Genomic DNA, 14,863 nt, shown 5'->3' with positions numbered 1-14,863 from the left:
GTGGTCCCTTCCAAACTACACTGCTATGATTCTATAAGATGAGCATCAATAGCCTTTTACTTTCGTTGCCTGGCTTCACATCTGTCAAATAGAGCTATAACAATTGACAGCTGAGGATCTGCTGACCTGTCTGACTTGCTGAAGATAGGAAGCCTGTGAAAGCAGGAATCCAGGTCTCCTTAGGTCCAGGCTAGTTCTCTAACCATGGGACCACCCTTCCTCTTAGGTATTGAGCTATAAATTTGCAATGACTCCACTGAAGTCAATGGCCTCTCTCTGAATGTATACTTGTGTATCTGAGAGCAGATTTTGGCCTAATATGTGCAAGGCATAATGGAAGGATAACTGGCCTAGGACAGGTTCACACCAGTAACCAGGTATTGAGTGATCTCTGTATCTTTTCACCGGTTAACATGGTTGGCTACGTGGATGGTGTCACCAGGAAGGTTTTGGCTTCCTCAGCTGTGGGATGCTGTTCTGAGGACTGCTGAGCAGAGATGGGGTCCATCTATCAAGGAAGGTGAAAAGTATTTTTGGATACAGACTGACTAACCTAGTGAGGTGGGGATTTAAACTAGGTTCGACAAGGGCAGGGACAAAGGGGAGACATGTAGGAATATAGAGGGGGAGTCAAATAATGATCTTAGATGTCTGAATATTAATACAAGAAGTATGGGGAATAAACAGGAAGAACTAGAAATAGTAGTGAATAATCACAATTATGACATAATTGGCATCACAGAGACTGGGTGGGATAATTCACATGACTGGAATATTGGTATAGAAGGATACAGCTTGTTCAGGAAGGACAGGCAGGGGAAAAACGGGAAGAGGTGTTGCCTTTTATATCAAAGATATATACACTTGCACTGAGGTTGAGATAGAAATGGGAGACAGAACTGTTGAAAGTCTCTGGGTAAGGACAAACGGGGTAAAAAAAAATCAGGATGATGTCATGGTAGGAGTCTACTATAGACCACCTAACCAGGAAGAAGAGGTGAAGGAGGCTTTTTTTTAAAACAATGAACAAAATCATCCAAAACACAGGATTTGGTGGTGATGGGGGACTTCAACTACTCAGCCATCTATTGGAAAAATAATACATCTGGGCACAGATTATCCAACAAGTCCTTGGAATGCACTGGAGACAACTTTTTGTTGCAGAAGGTGGAGAAAGCAACTAGGGGAGAGGCTCTTTTAGATTTAATTCTGACAAACAGAGAAACTGGTTGTGAATTTGAAGATGGAAGGCAGCTGGGGTGAAAATGATCATGAAATGATAAGAGTTCATGATTCTAAGGAATGATAGGAGGAAAACAGCAGAATAAAGATAGTGGAGTTAAAGAAAGCAGACTTTAGGCAACTCAGGGAGATGGTAAGTAAGATCCCATGGGAAACAAATCTAAGGGTAAAAAGAATTCAGGAGAGTTTTTTTTTTAAAGAGACATTATTGAGTGCACAAGAGCAAACGAACCCAATGCATATGAAAGATAGGAAGTATGAGAAGAGACCACGTTGGCTTAACCAGGAGATCTTCAATGATCTGAAACCCAAAAAAGAGTCCTACAAAAAAAGTGGAAACTAGGTCAAATTACAAAGGAAGAATATAAAAAAAAAACTTCAATGTAGGGGCAAAATTAGAAAGGCCCAGGTTAAAAAAAAAAAAAAGATTGAACTAGCTAGGGACATAAATGGTAACAAGAAAACATTTTATAAATATGTGAGAAGCAAGAGGAAGACCAATGAGGAAGGAAAGATAACAGAAAATGCAGCAATGGCCAAAAATGCCATTTGTTGTTTGAGTTTTCAATAAGAAAGTTAGCAGTAATTGAACTTCTAACACAAACATCAATGTAAATGGGGTAGACTCTGAGGCTAAAATAGGAAAGGAACAAGTTAAGAATTACTTAGACAAGTTGGATGTCTTTAAGTCTGCAGGGCCTGATATACATCCTAGAATACATAAGGAACTGGCTGAAGAGACTCTAAGTCGTTAGCAATTATCACTGAGAACATGTGGCGGATGGGAGAGATGCCAGAGGACCGGAAAAGGGAAAATATAGTACTTATCTACAAAAAGGAAAACAAGGACAATGCGGGGAATTATAGACCATCAACTTAACTTGCATATCTGGAAAGATAATTGAGCAAATAATCAAACAATAAAATTTGTAAGCATCTAGAAGAAAATAAAGTGATACGTATGTCAACATAGATTTATCAAGAACAAATAATGCCAAACCAACCTAAAATCCTTCGACAGGATAAGAAATCTTGTGAATGGGAGGGGAGGCAGCAGTAGATGAGATATATCTCACCTTTAGTAAAGTTTTTGATACCGTCTCATAAACAAACTAGAGAAATATAGCCTGGATGAAGCTTCTATAAAGGTGCGTGCCCAACTGGTTGGAAAAGCATACTCAGAGAACAGTTACCAATAGTTCGCAATGAAGTTGGAATGGCATATCAAGAGAGGTCCCACAGGGATCAATCCTGGGTCTGATTCTATTCAGGACGGGATTAAAACTTGATCTTGACAAACTGGAAAAAATGTATGAAATAAGTAGGATGAATTTCAATGATAAGTGCAAAGCATGACGCTTAGGAAGAAATAATCAATTGCACAAATACAAAATGGGAAATGACTGCCTAAGAGGAGTATTGCAGAAAATGATTTGGGGATTATAAACTACAATACAAACTAAATAGGAGTCAACAGGGTAATGTTGCTGCAAATAAAGCAAAGCTCATTTGGGGATGTACTAGTTGGAATGTTGTAAGCAAGACATAAGAGGTAATTCTTCCTTTCTACTCAGCACCCACAAGGCCTTAGCTGAAGTATTGTGTCCAGTTCTGGGCGACACACTTTAGGAAAGATGAGGACAAACTGGAGAAAGTCCAGAGGGTTGGGGTGCAGAGGGAGGAAGACTCCGGCTGGGGGTGCAGGCTCTGCAGTGGGGCCAGGGATAAGGGGTTTGGGGTGCAGGCTGCCCTGGAGCTGCAGTGGGGAGAGGACTCCCCTCAGCCCTCTCTCCCTGCAGCATCACCTGGACTAGGGGAGAGCCTCTCTTCCTGCCGTAGTAGCTCTGGGGCTGAGGGAGGGGCACTTCTCCCCCACCACAGTAGCGCCAAGGCTGTGGCTGGGGAAAAGACACCTCTCCCTGCCACAGCCCCTGGGCTGGGGGAGTCCTCTGCCCGTTGCAGCTCTGGAGCTCAGAGGAAGAGGTGTCTCTTCTTACCATGCCACAGCCCCAGGGCTGGGGGAAGTTAGGTGATAGCCCTTGGTGGCCTCCTGCATGGCTGCACAGGTGTGCATCTTAGAGGGAACTTAGGTCCTACATTTCTATGATTCTGTCCTCCTTTTTCATAACACTGATCTTTCAAAATTTAGAAGATATAAATATTTTACATGACAAAAACAAAACAAAATACAAAACAACCCCACCCCCGACAGTTTTCTTAAGGATGGAAGCAACACTTTTATAAGCAGAGGTATACCTGCTCCAAAGAAAATTATTGGTCCTAAAACAGAAAAGAAACAAGACAGCTTTAAAACTATATATACTTTCCTTAATGAGATGTTCTTCATTATAAGCTTGCTTTTTGTCTTGTGATATAGTTACAGTAATGGTGAAAAAAAATCAATCTAAGAAAGAACAACCCAGATCAGTCTTCTAGATTCACTTTGACAGTTTAGAGCCCTGCTGACTTCAGCAAGATATTTTTAAGAATGCATGTATCCATTAGCTTGTGACGAAGAGCAAATCAGTTGTCACTCGGCCTCAATCAAAGTTTGGATCCAGAGCTGGACTTCCTCAAAGCTTAGTGCTATTCATTGATGGGGTACTGGTTCAGCACATTTCAGAGATAAGGACTACAGCTGGTCACCAATTTTCTGTCAAAACCTTTTTGATGCAAAATAGTTTTTTCTACAGAATGGACTTTTTCTGAAAAATATGCAGGTAAAAAATGTGCAGGTAAAACAAAAGGTGAAAATTTTTGGTTTTTGATTGTCAAAAAGCCAAAAATATTTCCGTTTTTTAACAAAAATCTGAAAATTTTTGGAGAACGTATTTTCATTTACATTTTTAATTTGGAAGGGGTGGGAATTTCTGACTAGCGCAATAGGGACCAGCTATGTGTATTAAGATCCATATTTGAATGTGAAAGTGTGCAGTTCTAGAACTTTGGTTTGAGTCCATCTCCAATTGCTACCTATGGAAAAAGTGCATTTTTGAAGTGCAAAGACTACATAATGTATATTAGTTAATTTACTACTGGGTGGTGAATGAAAATGTTTTGCAGCTCATTAAATAAAGCTCTGTTTCATATGCTATGAAATGTGTACTGTTTCCCCCCCACACCCCAAAATCATTTGGCATGTAGCCAAAGTTCTTCAATGGGAAATCTATTTTAGAGAATATTAACATGATTTTAGAAGAAAGTATTCTGTCTTACTTGCTAAGTTTGAACTTATGAGTGGTTCTAAAACTTACATAGGGAGACAAATTCTCTACTATTGTAAATGGGTGAAACATCACCAAGATCAGTGGAGCTGTGTCCATTTACACCATCTTTCTCCTACCATATGTTACTGTAAAGTTGCACAAGTGGCCTACATTCATTTAAAAAAAAGTTTTTAAAAATTATTTAGAGATTGGTCATCTATCTAACCAAGACAAAAAAAGATGATTGAGTAAATTGGGCTACCAAAAATTGAAAAAGCTATTTTTTTTATTTTATTATTTACCTCATATATGATAAGGAATGTATGACATTGCTTCAGAGGAAAACATATTGCACCATATTATAAACATTTTACAGTTGTAACTTATTCATCTGCATTTATATAAATCAGTAGCAAGCACCCCATAAAAAAATCAATATAATTTTCATGTACCTTTGTTTACACGCTATTCTGGTTTATAAAGCTGTATTAAATGCAGGAGGGAAAACTATCTTTTATAGTTAGACTTTAAAAGTAATAAATAAGCATTTACCAGAGTCAATTAAATGTGTGGAGAGAATTGGACAAGCATACTAAATATGTCCACTTGCTTGAAATAAGAGAGAATGCTTTCCACCTAATAAAAGTGCCAGAATAGTGTATATTATTTCAAATATCACAATGTTGCTGATAATACACAGAAACAGGCAAGGTTGCATTTATTACAGCCTGTTTTTAATTAAAAAAACAGAACAATGCTCATAAATATGTATTTCAAAACTCTCTGCATAATCTTGTATGAAAACATTTGTGTGCACTGCTTTCACATTCAATTACGAAAATAATATATACTTGGATTGCACAGCAGCATTTCCAAAGATCTGTGTAATCTAGTCAGTAAAATCTCACCAATCTTATTCAATCTTCTGCAGTGTCAAACTTCATCAGCATAATAATTCCGCAAGTATACAAATGCTTTAGAAATAATGCCTCAAGGAAAACTGATAAAGTAACATTTACATAAAATACAAAATATACAGCAAAATTAAAATCTCATTAAATAATATATATAGATTAGCTGATTGTCTCAAACCATTAGCTAACACCTTATTTTAAGGGGTAAACTTTGGGGAACTTTTCTCTGTTGATATATGGGAGATTTACAAAGCAGTAATGGGAGCTGAGTGAATATTATCCATGCACATCAGTACTGTATCATGCAGGGAGTTGCAGGCACGACTCCTGCTGACAATGAGAACTGAGCATACAACCTTCCATGTATTATGCTGAATAGTGGGCCAGACCCATTTCTGAAACCCTAGAAGTGAGTTTGGCCCAGTGTGTCACATCACTACTAATTTCACTAGTATTCAAAGTAACAAAACTGGCCACAGCAATTTTCTATGATACTATTGTGGTGGTCACATATACCTCCACATGAATTTGTCTGCAACCTGGCAATCAATGTACCATTAAAATAAAGCGTTGCCAAAATACTCCACACTTTTTCTGTCATTTAAAATAGTTAGATATGAAAATAGTCTAGTTTATTTTAAACTGATCCCCTGAAAGTAAATGATTTTTAAAAAAAATAATAATGTGTCCCCATTTTAAACCAGCTATTTTAATCCCAACAGTTTTGGAATGAATGAATAAGTGCACCTATGTTACATTATCAAAGAGGCATATCACCATCTAAGACTACAGCAGAATTGTATCCCCGATGTTTACTCTTGGTCCAGGCGTATATTGACTGTAGCAAAACATCGGCCTAGGCTGTGAAATAACGGTGCAATAAGAACATCCGTCACACTCTTCCATACAGTCTGCACTGAAGGCAAGACCATGAGGCAGGTCTTTACAAAAGGCATCACAATCCTAGAAAGGAGAAGATTTGAGGATTACTACTACTATAGAATAATGGATTTGCCAGTCAATCCTTGGTTATGTTTATTAATGACAATGGAATCTTATTTAACCAAAAAGGTCTCAGAGACACTTAAAACCTTCAGAAAAAGGGAGTTTGGCTATGCTGAGAAGCAACATATGGTGTACACTGTGCTAAAGGGATGGGACCTATCTTCATTTACCCAGGCATTTCAGTAAGCTAGAAGTCATTTAAAAGGGTGTTCAGTGTAGATAAAAAACAAACATAGAAATGAATTTATGTAATGTTGAACTGTCATTTTAAAGTGCTTTTCTAACAGGCTGTGCCAGAGAGAAATACTAAATGTTTGTCTGCTTGGGTTCTCAGCCATTATCAAATCAAGTCCAACAATGCAAACAGTATACTAATATGTCTATGTTGCACTCAGCTAACCCAGATGGATTTAAACAAGAATAGTTCTTCTAAAACCTTCCCTTTCTTTGTCTCTGCTGAAACAGCAAGTAACGTACATACCATATAGAACTTTGAATGCTACTGGAATAATATGCATGTAGTACATCTCTACCCTGAAATAACATGACCCGATATAACACAAATTTGGATAAAACGCGGTAAAGCATGCTCCTGGGGGGCGGGGCTGCGCACTCCGGTGGATCAAAGCAAGTTCGATATAACGCGGTTTCATCTATAACGCGGTAAGATTTTTTGGCTCCAGAGGACAGCGTTATATCAGGGTAGAGATGTATAAGAGGGTATGCTACACTCTAAAGTGTGGCTATGGTTATGTACAGTTCAACTGTGTATACAATTTATTATGACTATAGCATATAGTGCGCTGCATGTCATTTGCTAGATAAATTGTGCCTACTCTTCTTATCATTAATTTTCCATGAATCACTTATGATTTTCTCTACATTATTATCTGGTAACATTATTTGCTGAATAATCAAGTGCAATTTAAACATCACTCCAAATCCTATGGGGGAAGCTGCATCAGGAGTGGAGTGGAGGAAGAAGGAAATCACCCCTAATGGACAGGCAGTGGTAAAGCTGCAATCTTTGGGCAGAACCACTGGCAAAGGCAGCAGTAACAGAATCTGTCCTTCAGGGGAGATGTCTTACTACTGTCCCCCACAGGTATTCTGGAAGAATCTTCTCCTTGGCTGGCCCCTCCTACTTTCTGGGGGCAACAGGATTGCTCCAGGCTCTACAGGGGAGTAGGCTCCAGGCTCTACAGTGGAGTGGGCTGCAGGCAGTCTGAGCCCTTCAAGTGTGTTCCCATTGCATCTGAGAACAAGGCTCCCAGCCTGGGTCCATGGTTTTGCACTAGAGCTCTAAGAGTTGCTGTGTGGACGGTGCTTCGAGCTTATGGCTGGGGGAGGAGCTTGGGTTCTTAAGCCCCTCCAGCCAAAGCTGCAGCATATACCCAGCTATTTTTATAGTGCTAGCATTAGCCCTGCAAGTGAGAGTTTGTAGGCTGGGAGGTCTGCTCTGAGATGCAGTGTAGACGTGCCTAGTGGGAACACAGCCATGGTTCCCAGCGGTAAATCAAATCCATTGGCTTAGAATATAATCATAGTGATAGTGAAGACTCATAACAGAGGTGTTGATAAGACTCAATAGGGAGTCACAAGAAGACTCCCTGCTGCCCAATGTGGAATGTAATATGTGAACCAACAGACTAGAACTTGAGATCCACTCCCTACAAACTGGTTGGTGGTGAGGGAAAGGCAGAGGGAGAAAAATCATCTCTTCCTTTTCATTCCCTGTAGCCAAGAAGTGGGTAGAGCGGTAAGGGAGGACAGACAACTCTCACACTGAGACAACATAATGTCAGGAGACTTGTTCAGTGGCTCTCTGAATCCATTAATTCAGTGAGGATGTGGCTTTTCAACGCTCATGATTTTGTGGTCATCAAGGTTGAGTACCACAGCTAGAAGCAGGGACGGCTCTAGACATTTCGCCACCCCAAGCAGAGCGGCATGCTGCAGGAGGTGCTTTGCCAGTCTCCGGTCCTGCGGCTCTGGTGGACCTACCGCAGGCATGCCTGCAGAGGGTCCGCTGGTCCCGCGGCTCCACCAAAGCCACGCAGGACCAGCGGACTCTCCGCAGGCGTGCCTGCGGGAGGTCCATCGGAGCCGCCTGCCGCCCTCCCGGCGACCAGCAGAGCACCCCTCGTGGCATGCCGCCCCAAGCATGCGCTTGGCGTGCTGGGGTCTGGAGCCGCCCCTGGCTATAAGCCATAAAAGAGAAAGGTGAAAGGTGACAGATGCCCACTTCTTTGCATCTTGGTCATTGACTGTGCACCGCAGCAAGTGACAGATGGAAATTCAGGCCGTGATACAGAAAATGGCAAGCACCCCAAGCTCTGAATGAAGTCAAGGCATGAAGCTTGCTGGGTCTTGGAAATCTCTACATGGGCAGAGGGGAACTTCGCTTTGCAACTTGGGAGAGGATATCTGTGCATGCTACACTAGCATGGAGGGTTCCCCAAAGGGAGTTGCAAGTCCTCAGTTTTTCTCAGGGTTAGGACCTTAATGAACAATCACCAGGACATTTTTAGAACAAAAGTGTAGGGCCAAATTCTGCCATGAGTTACACGACTTACACTTCAAAGTGGTTGCACATATGTAACTAGGAGCAATATTTCATCCCTGATCTATAATAAGGGTCTGAATTTTGAATGCATCACTTGGATCACTGGTATTGACACAGCACAACCTAGCCATAAAACAAACCACTTCAACAGAAAATTCAAGCTCCAGTTTAGGGATATTTTTTTAAGTTTACTCAGGACATTCACAGGGAGCGTCTAAGAGTTGGTGTGACAAGTTTTCCACAACTTATAATCTGTATCATGAGAGAAATAAATCACTATAGGCAAAGGAATGCAGAGAAGTAACTTTGCTCCAAGGAGGTCACTAAACTGCTGGCTGGCATTGGCACAGTTTCAGACTGTCTCATTCTTACCAGATAGTGTAACTATGGAGACCGGCTTAATGCACCCAGTATGAGGGAGGGTCCAGAATGTGTTTCATTTTTTTCCCTATTAAAAAGTAAATGTCAATCAAACCACGCGGTTGGTATTTTTCTCATTTACTTTTCTTTCTCCTTCCCCACTGCCATTACATGATGTATAATATCTGTGTCTTAAAGTTATCCCAGCTACTGAGAACTAAAATCTGCTCTCAGATCTGGGATGCACAACTGCTGTTGAAATCCTGGGGAGTTCTAGGTGAGTGAGCAATGCCAGGCCAGGCCTAAGTGGATTTTTAGTGTGCCAATACAGTTACAACAACAGTACTTTCCATGTCTATAGCACTTTCTATCTGAGGACTTCAAAAAGTGTTTTACAAACAGCATGGAATTTAGCCTCATAAAAGACCCCTCAGTATAACTGGCTCAGTTTGATGGATGAAGAAACTGAGGCATAGAGGCTCTCATAGCCTCTCTTGCAGCCAGTTACTTGGGAGGGAGAACTCACAATCTGTCAATGGAGTTTTCCTGGAATCGTTCCAGGGAAGGTTTGAATGGAATTCCCCTCCTCCCACCCACAAAACAAGCAGCAGGTATGTCCATAAGCCCAGTGGGATTCCAAAAGAAGTCCAATGCCTCCACTCCATGCCAGCTCTGGGGTCCCCTGCCCTATCACGGATCCTAGAAACACAGCTCTGTTCAAATCCATACTCCCAGGAAATGTGGAATGGGCAGACAGTGCTGCATAGCAGTTTACAGAGACTCAAGCTTCACTAACTTTGGGTTGAAGCTGGTGTGGGAAAACTGGATTTAGCTGGGCTTTGTCTCCCACTAGAATTGGATCCTGGCCTAGATAAATTGAGTGACCTAGACAAATTGGAGGATTGGGCCAAAATAAATCTGATGAGGCTCAACAAGGACAAGTGCAGAGTCCTGCACTTAGGACAGACAAATCCCATGCACTGTACAGACTGGGTACCGACTGGCTAAGCAGCAGTTCTGCAGAAAAGGACCTGGGGATTACAGTGGACGAGAAGCTGGATATGAGTCAACAGTATGCCCTTGTTGCCAAGAAGGCCAATGGCATATTGGGCTGTATTAGTAGGAGCACTGCCAGAAGGGAAGTGATTATTCTCCTCTATTTGGCACTGGTGAGGCCACACCTGGAGTACTGTGTCCAGTTTTGGTCCCACCACTACAAAAGGGATGTAGACAAATTAGAGAGTCCAGCGGAGGGCAACGAAAATGATTAGGGGCTGGGGCACATGACTTATGAGAAGAGGCTGAGGGAACTGGGCTTATTTAGTCTGCAGAAGAGAAGAGTAAGGGGGGATTTGATAGCAGCCTTCAACTACCTGAAGGGGGATTCCAAAGAGGATGGAGCTAGGCTGTTCTCAGTGGTGGCAGGTGATAGAACAAGAAACAATGGTCTCAAGTTGCAGAGGGTGAGGTTTAGGTTGGATATTAGGAAACACTATTTCACTAGGATGGTGGTGAAGTACTGGAATGGGTTCCTTAGGGAGGTGGTGGAATCTCCCTTTGAGGTTTTTAAGGCCCAGCTTGACAAAGCCTTGGCTGGAATGATTTAGTTGGCGTTGGTCTTGCTTTGAGCAGAGAGTTGGACTAGATGACCTCCTGAGATCTCTTCCAACCCTAATATTCTATGATTCTCGCTAGGGCAGGGATGGAGCCAGAGACAGCTAACTCTTCTACACCCCACTCAGGGTATAACAGAGATCAGAATGAAAGTTCTCCTCTGTACATTTTAGTGGAGGAAATAATTAGGCCCATAGAGAGACTGACGCCCAGGGCCGGCTCTAGCAATTTCGCCGCTCCAAGCACAGCGGCACACCGCGGGGGGTGCTCTGCCACTTGCCGGTCTCGCGGCTCCGGTGGAGCTGCCGCAGGCGTTTCTGCGGATGGTCAGCTGGTCCCGGTGGAGCTGCTGCCGACGTGTCTGCGGGAGGTCCACCAGAGCTGTGAGACCAGCGGACCGTCCGCAGCCACGCCTGCGGCAGCTCCACTGGAGCTGCCTGCTGCCCTCCCAGCAACCGGCAGAGTGCCCCCTGCAGCGTGCCGCCCCAAGCACACGCTTGGCGCGCTGTGGCCTGGAGCCGGCCCTGCTGACGCCAAAATCTTCAAAATCGGGTGCCTATGGTTAGAAGTGCTGAGCCACTGCAGCTCCTGTTAAAGTCAACGGGGATCATTCACATGAGTTGGATTTGCCACTGTAACTGATTTTCAGAGACCTAATTCAGTAAAACTCATGTCTGCATTTCATTGCATGGAAGTCTATAGAAGAGGTGCTTCTCTGGCACAGAAACCTGTAACAGTATTAATGAATTGGGGCTTATTGGACTACAACATCTTTAGATGTTTAAAGAGCTTGAAAGGTCTGACTGTTAAACTCCAGCTATCCATGCCTAAAACCATGTTCTGACAATGGAAATCTTTGTCTAAAACTAGTATGTAAAGAAAATCTTGGTTTGTGGGCATGGTACTGGGCACTTGGTCATCCTACTCCTTTCACCTGCGTTGGCAGCCAGATGGATTCCCAACTTTCCCTTATGTAGCTCTTTCATCTCCAGCCCCCATTCTTTTTTCCTTCCATCCATCTCGCTGTTCTGAAGATTTTCCAAACCATTGCCAAAAATGTAACAGAATACATCAGCTTCCCTGTGAGCTTCTAGAGCTACTGTGTCCACCTGTGGAATTGGGCATGTGGCCAGAATCAGACTACCTGAGCTCAGCAAGGGGCACCTTTCCTGGAGGTGTCCAGGGTACAATGCATTGCACATTGTTATGAACATGCCTCGTGTTCAAAGGCAGAGGCAGCAGCTTTAGTGGCAATAGCAAAGATAAGATGTACCCTACGGTTATTATTTTCAGCAAAGATGGCATTGGAAAGAAGTAGCAGCTAGCTCAACAGAGTAAGACTGAATAGGGAAGTGGATACCAAACTGATGAGAAAAAGTTGCAACGGGAGGGAGGGAAACATGGCCCTCCTACCCAGCTGGCAGAATACCTCTGCCAAGCCCTTATATTAAATACACGTGATTAAGCAATTTGCATAGTCCAATAAACTAAATCATCATCATCACCATTACTATTTATATCACAGTAGCATCTAGAGGCCCTTCCCAAGATCAGGGCCCCATTGTGCTAACTGCTGCACAAATCCAAAGAAACAGTCCTTGTCCCAAGGAGTTCGCAAACTAAATAAACAAGACAGATCCAGGATAGAAAAAATTTACAGATGGGGACCCCAGACACAGAAAGCTCATTATTGTCACTTTTAAAATACAGTAAATACTCAAATCAGCCTAAATTTACTAGCTGTAGAGGTGACTATCGCTAGTTAGGATCTATGGCAACCTCCTATGAATTGTTCATTCTCCCTTGTGCACAGAGACTGAATTTATAGAGGCACTTCTTTACTGTATATGGATATTAATGTTTCAGGAGGAAGACACGTGAAGTGGAAGGCAATAAATTTACTCACCAGATGTGCAGACAGCTGAGTACTGCAAAGACAATTCCTGCAACCAGAGCCAGTGGGATAGCAAGGAAGAGAGTCAGGAGCTTGTACAGTGCGTATTTGCTGAGCTCAAAGAGAGCGTGGCTGCAGATCCAAACTTTGTCAAAGGAGTGAAATGATGCAGGCTCTGCTAGGACATCCTCAAATCCTAGCTAGAATGACAGAAAAAACACGCCCCCCCCCAGCTAAATCAGTTTCTGTCTTCAACGGCAATGCTACAACGCTGGGGGTGAAGAGGGAACTATACTGGAGTTGTTGCTGATGGAAAAGAAACGGAGCAGGTTGCACTCGGCTTTGTTAAATACTCCCCAGCGCAGAGTGACTTTTGGCTAAAGGCCGCCCCGGGGAAGCTCGGATTGTAACAATTCAGCTCAGCCTGAGCCTGACCTGCACAGGTGTGCGGGGCTGGCAGGCCGGGCTCACGGGGGATCGGGCAGAGAGACCCCGCGATTTTTGTGGCGCCCCGTTTCAAACAACAGCGCGTATGTTAACCCATGTTCTCAGGCGCACAGCGCGGCCGGGCTCCCGGGGAGAGAGGGAGGGGCCCGAGGCCGGCCGCGGGGGCGACGGGGGAACGCAGCCCCCTGCTTTGCAAGGAGCCAGTGGCCAGGAGGCGAGCAGAGAGCGGCGCGCAGGTGGCCGCCAATGCAGCCCTAACCCCCCTCACCTTCAGGTGGGTGTTCAGCCCATGCGGGTCTCTGCCGGGGCCGTTCTCCGGGCCCGCTAGCGCGGGGCCGCCGGGGCGCCCGAAGCTGTCCTCGGCCATGAAGATCTTCGTGTCCCCCGTCTCCTTCTCCAGCCCCATGGCGGCTCCGCTGGTGCGCTGCCTCCGGGGCCCCCTGCCCGCTGCCTCTGGCTGGGCTCCGCGCAGCCTGGCCTTGGGTGGAGCCCGGCTGGCCCGGAGCCCCACCCCGGAGAGCGCCGCGCCCGCCGGGAGCTGCCCCCTGGCTCGGCGCACGCTCCGCCCCGCCGCGAGCCCCACCACGGCCGGGGGAGAAGGGAGGGAACGGGGGTGCAACGAGCTGGAGGAGCGGGGGCTAACGGGCCTGCAGCAGCAGAAGGCGAAACCAGCGGGGCGGGTTGCGGCGGGGATGGGTTCCCTCGCTACTGCATGGGACAGAGTTTTGGTGCAGCGGGAGTTTGCTGCGCTTCAGTCCAAAGGCTTTATATGACCAGCCTCTGCATTTGCCCCATAAATGGGGGAGATGATCATGCCACCGATACAAAGCACATCCCCTTGTGATCAGTCGTTTTAGAGCCTCAGCATTTAAGAACATAAAAACGAATTGCCAGCCTGGGTCAGACCAATGGTCCATCTAGCCGGTATCCTGTCTTCTGTGAGAGGCTGATGCCAGAACAGGGCAATTATTGAGCGATACATCCTCTGCCTTCCAGTCAGGGTGTCTGACAAGCCAGCAGTTTTGGGATCCCCCAGAACACGGGAATGCATTCCTCTTGACTGTTGTCACTAATAGCCATTGATAGACCTCTCCTCCATTAATTTATCCAGTTATACTTTCGGCCTTCACAACATCCCCTGGCAGTGAGTTCCACAGGTTGGCTGTGTGCTGTGTGAAGAAGTACTTCCTTTTGTTTGTTTTAAACTTGTTGCCTATTAATTTCATGAGGTGATCCTATCCAGCTGGAAGGTAAACATAAATTAAAAATCCTGGCCTAGGGATTAAGAAAGGAGACACTTATACTATCCAGCCAAATTCTGTCCAATCTCATGGGTCTTTTATGGAACATACTGTTTTCTTTCCTCTTATGCCCTCAAACTACCCATAGCCTAGCATCTAATACAAACTAAATGAAAGGTGGTTTAATTATCTTTCATTGAAAATCCACAATGCCTCATTCTCATGCTTTATTTTCCATTTTGCATAACTCACTCTTGCTACTGTATTATATTAAAAAATAGTCTGAGTGTGAATTTAACTATAGCAAAGTAAAGGAATAATTTCTGAAAGGCTTTGGTAGCTGTTTGAAACCACTGATTAATTAATACCCATAT

General features: G+C 44.1%; 1 protein-coding gene across 1 annotated transcript; it reads right to left on the bottom strand.

Moving 5' to 3' along the window:
- Positions 1-2,983: 2,983 nt before the first annotated feature.
- On the bottom strand, positions 2,984-13,741 carry CAV2 (caveolin 2). The gene is made up of 3 exons (XM_030549057.1): positions 13,517-13,741; positions 12,814-13,001; positions 2,984-6,325 (listed from the first exon to the last, which is right to left on the bottom strand). Exons 1-3 carry the CDS (start codon positions 13,652-13,654, stop codon positions 6,175-6,177), a joined length of 477 nt encoding a protein of 158 aa, XP_030404917.1. The 5' UTR covers positions 13,655-13,741; the 3' UTR covers positions 2,984-6,174.
- Between the last annotated feature and the right edge of the window lie 1,122 nt (positions 13,742-14,863).

Source organism: Gopherus evgoodei, chromosome 1 (genome assembly GCF_007399415.2).
Source record: "Gopherus evgoodei ecotype Sinaloan lineage chromosome 1, rGopEvg1_v1.p, whole genome shotgun sequence".
NCBI classification, from domain to species: Eukaryota; Metazoa; Chordata; order Testudines; family Testudinidae; genus Gopherus; species Gopherus evgoodei.
The sequence above is the reverse complement of the archived record's forward strand: the minus strand, read 5'-3'. Positions and strand labels throughout refer to the sequence as shown.

Bases quoted from the DNA above. Each gene is read 5' to 3' on its own strand.
- CAV2 (XM_030549057.1), bottom strand. From the start codon at position 13,654: ATGGGGCTGGAGAAGGAGACGGGGGACACGAAGATCTTCATGGCCGAG. The intron at 13,002-13,516 runs GTGAGGGGGGTT...CTGTCATTCTAG, and splicing joins GGCTGAACACCCACCTGAAG to CTAGGATTTGAGGATGTCCT. The intron at 6,326-12,813 runs GTGAGTAAATTT...TCTCCTTTCTAG, and splicing joins CTCAGCTGTCTGCACATCTG to GATTGTGATGCCTTTTGTAA.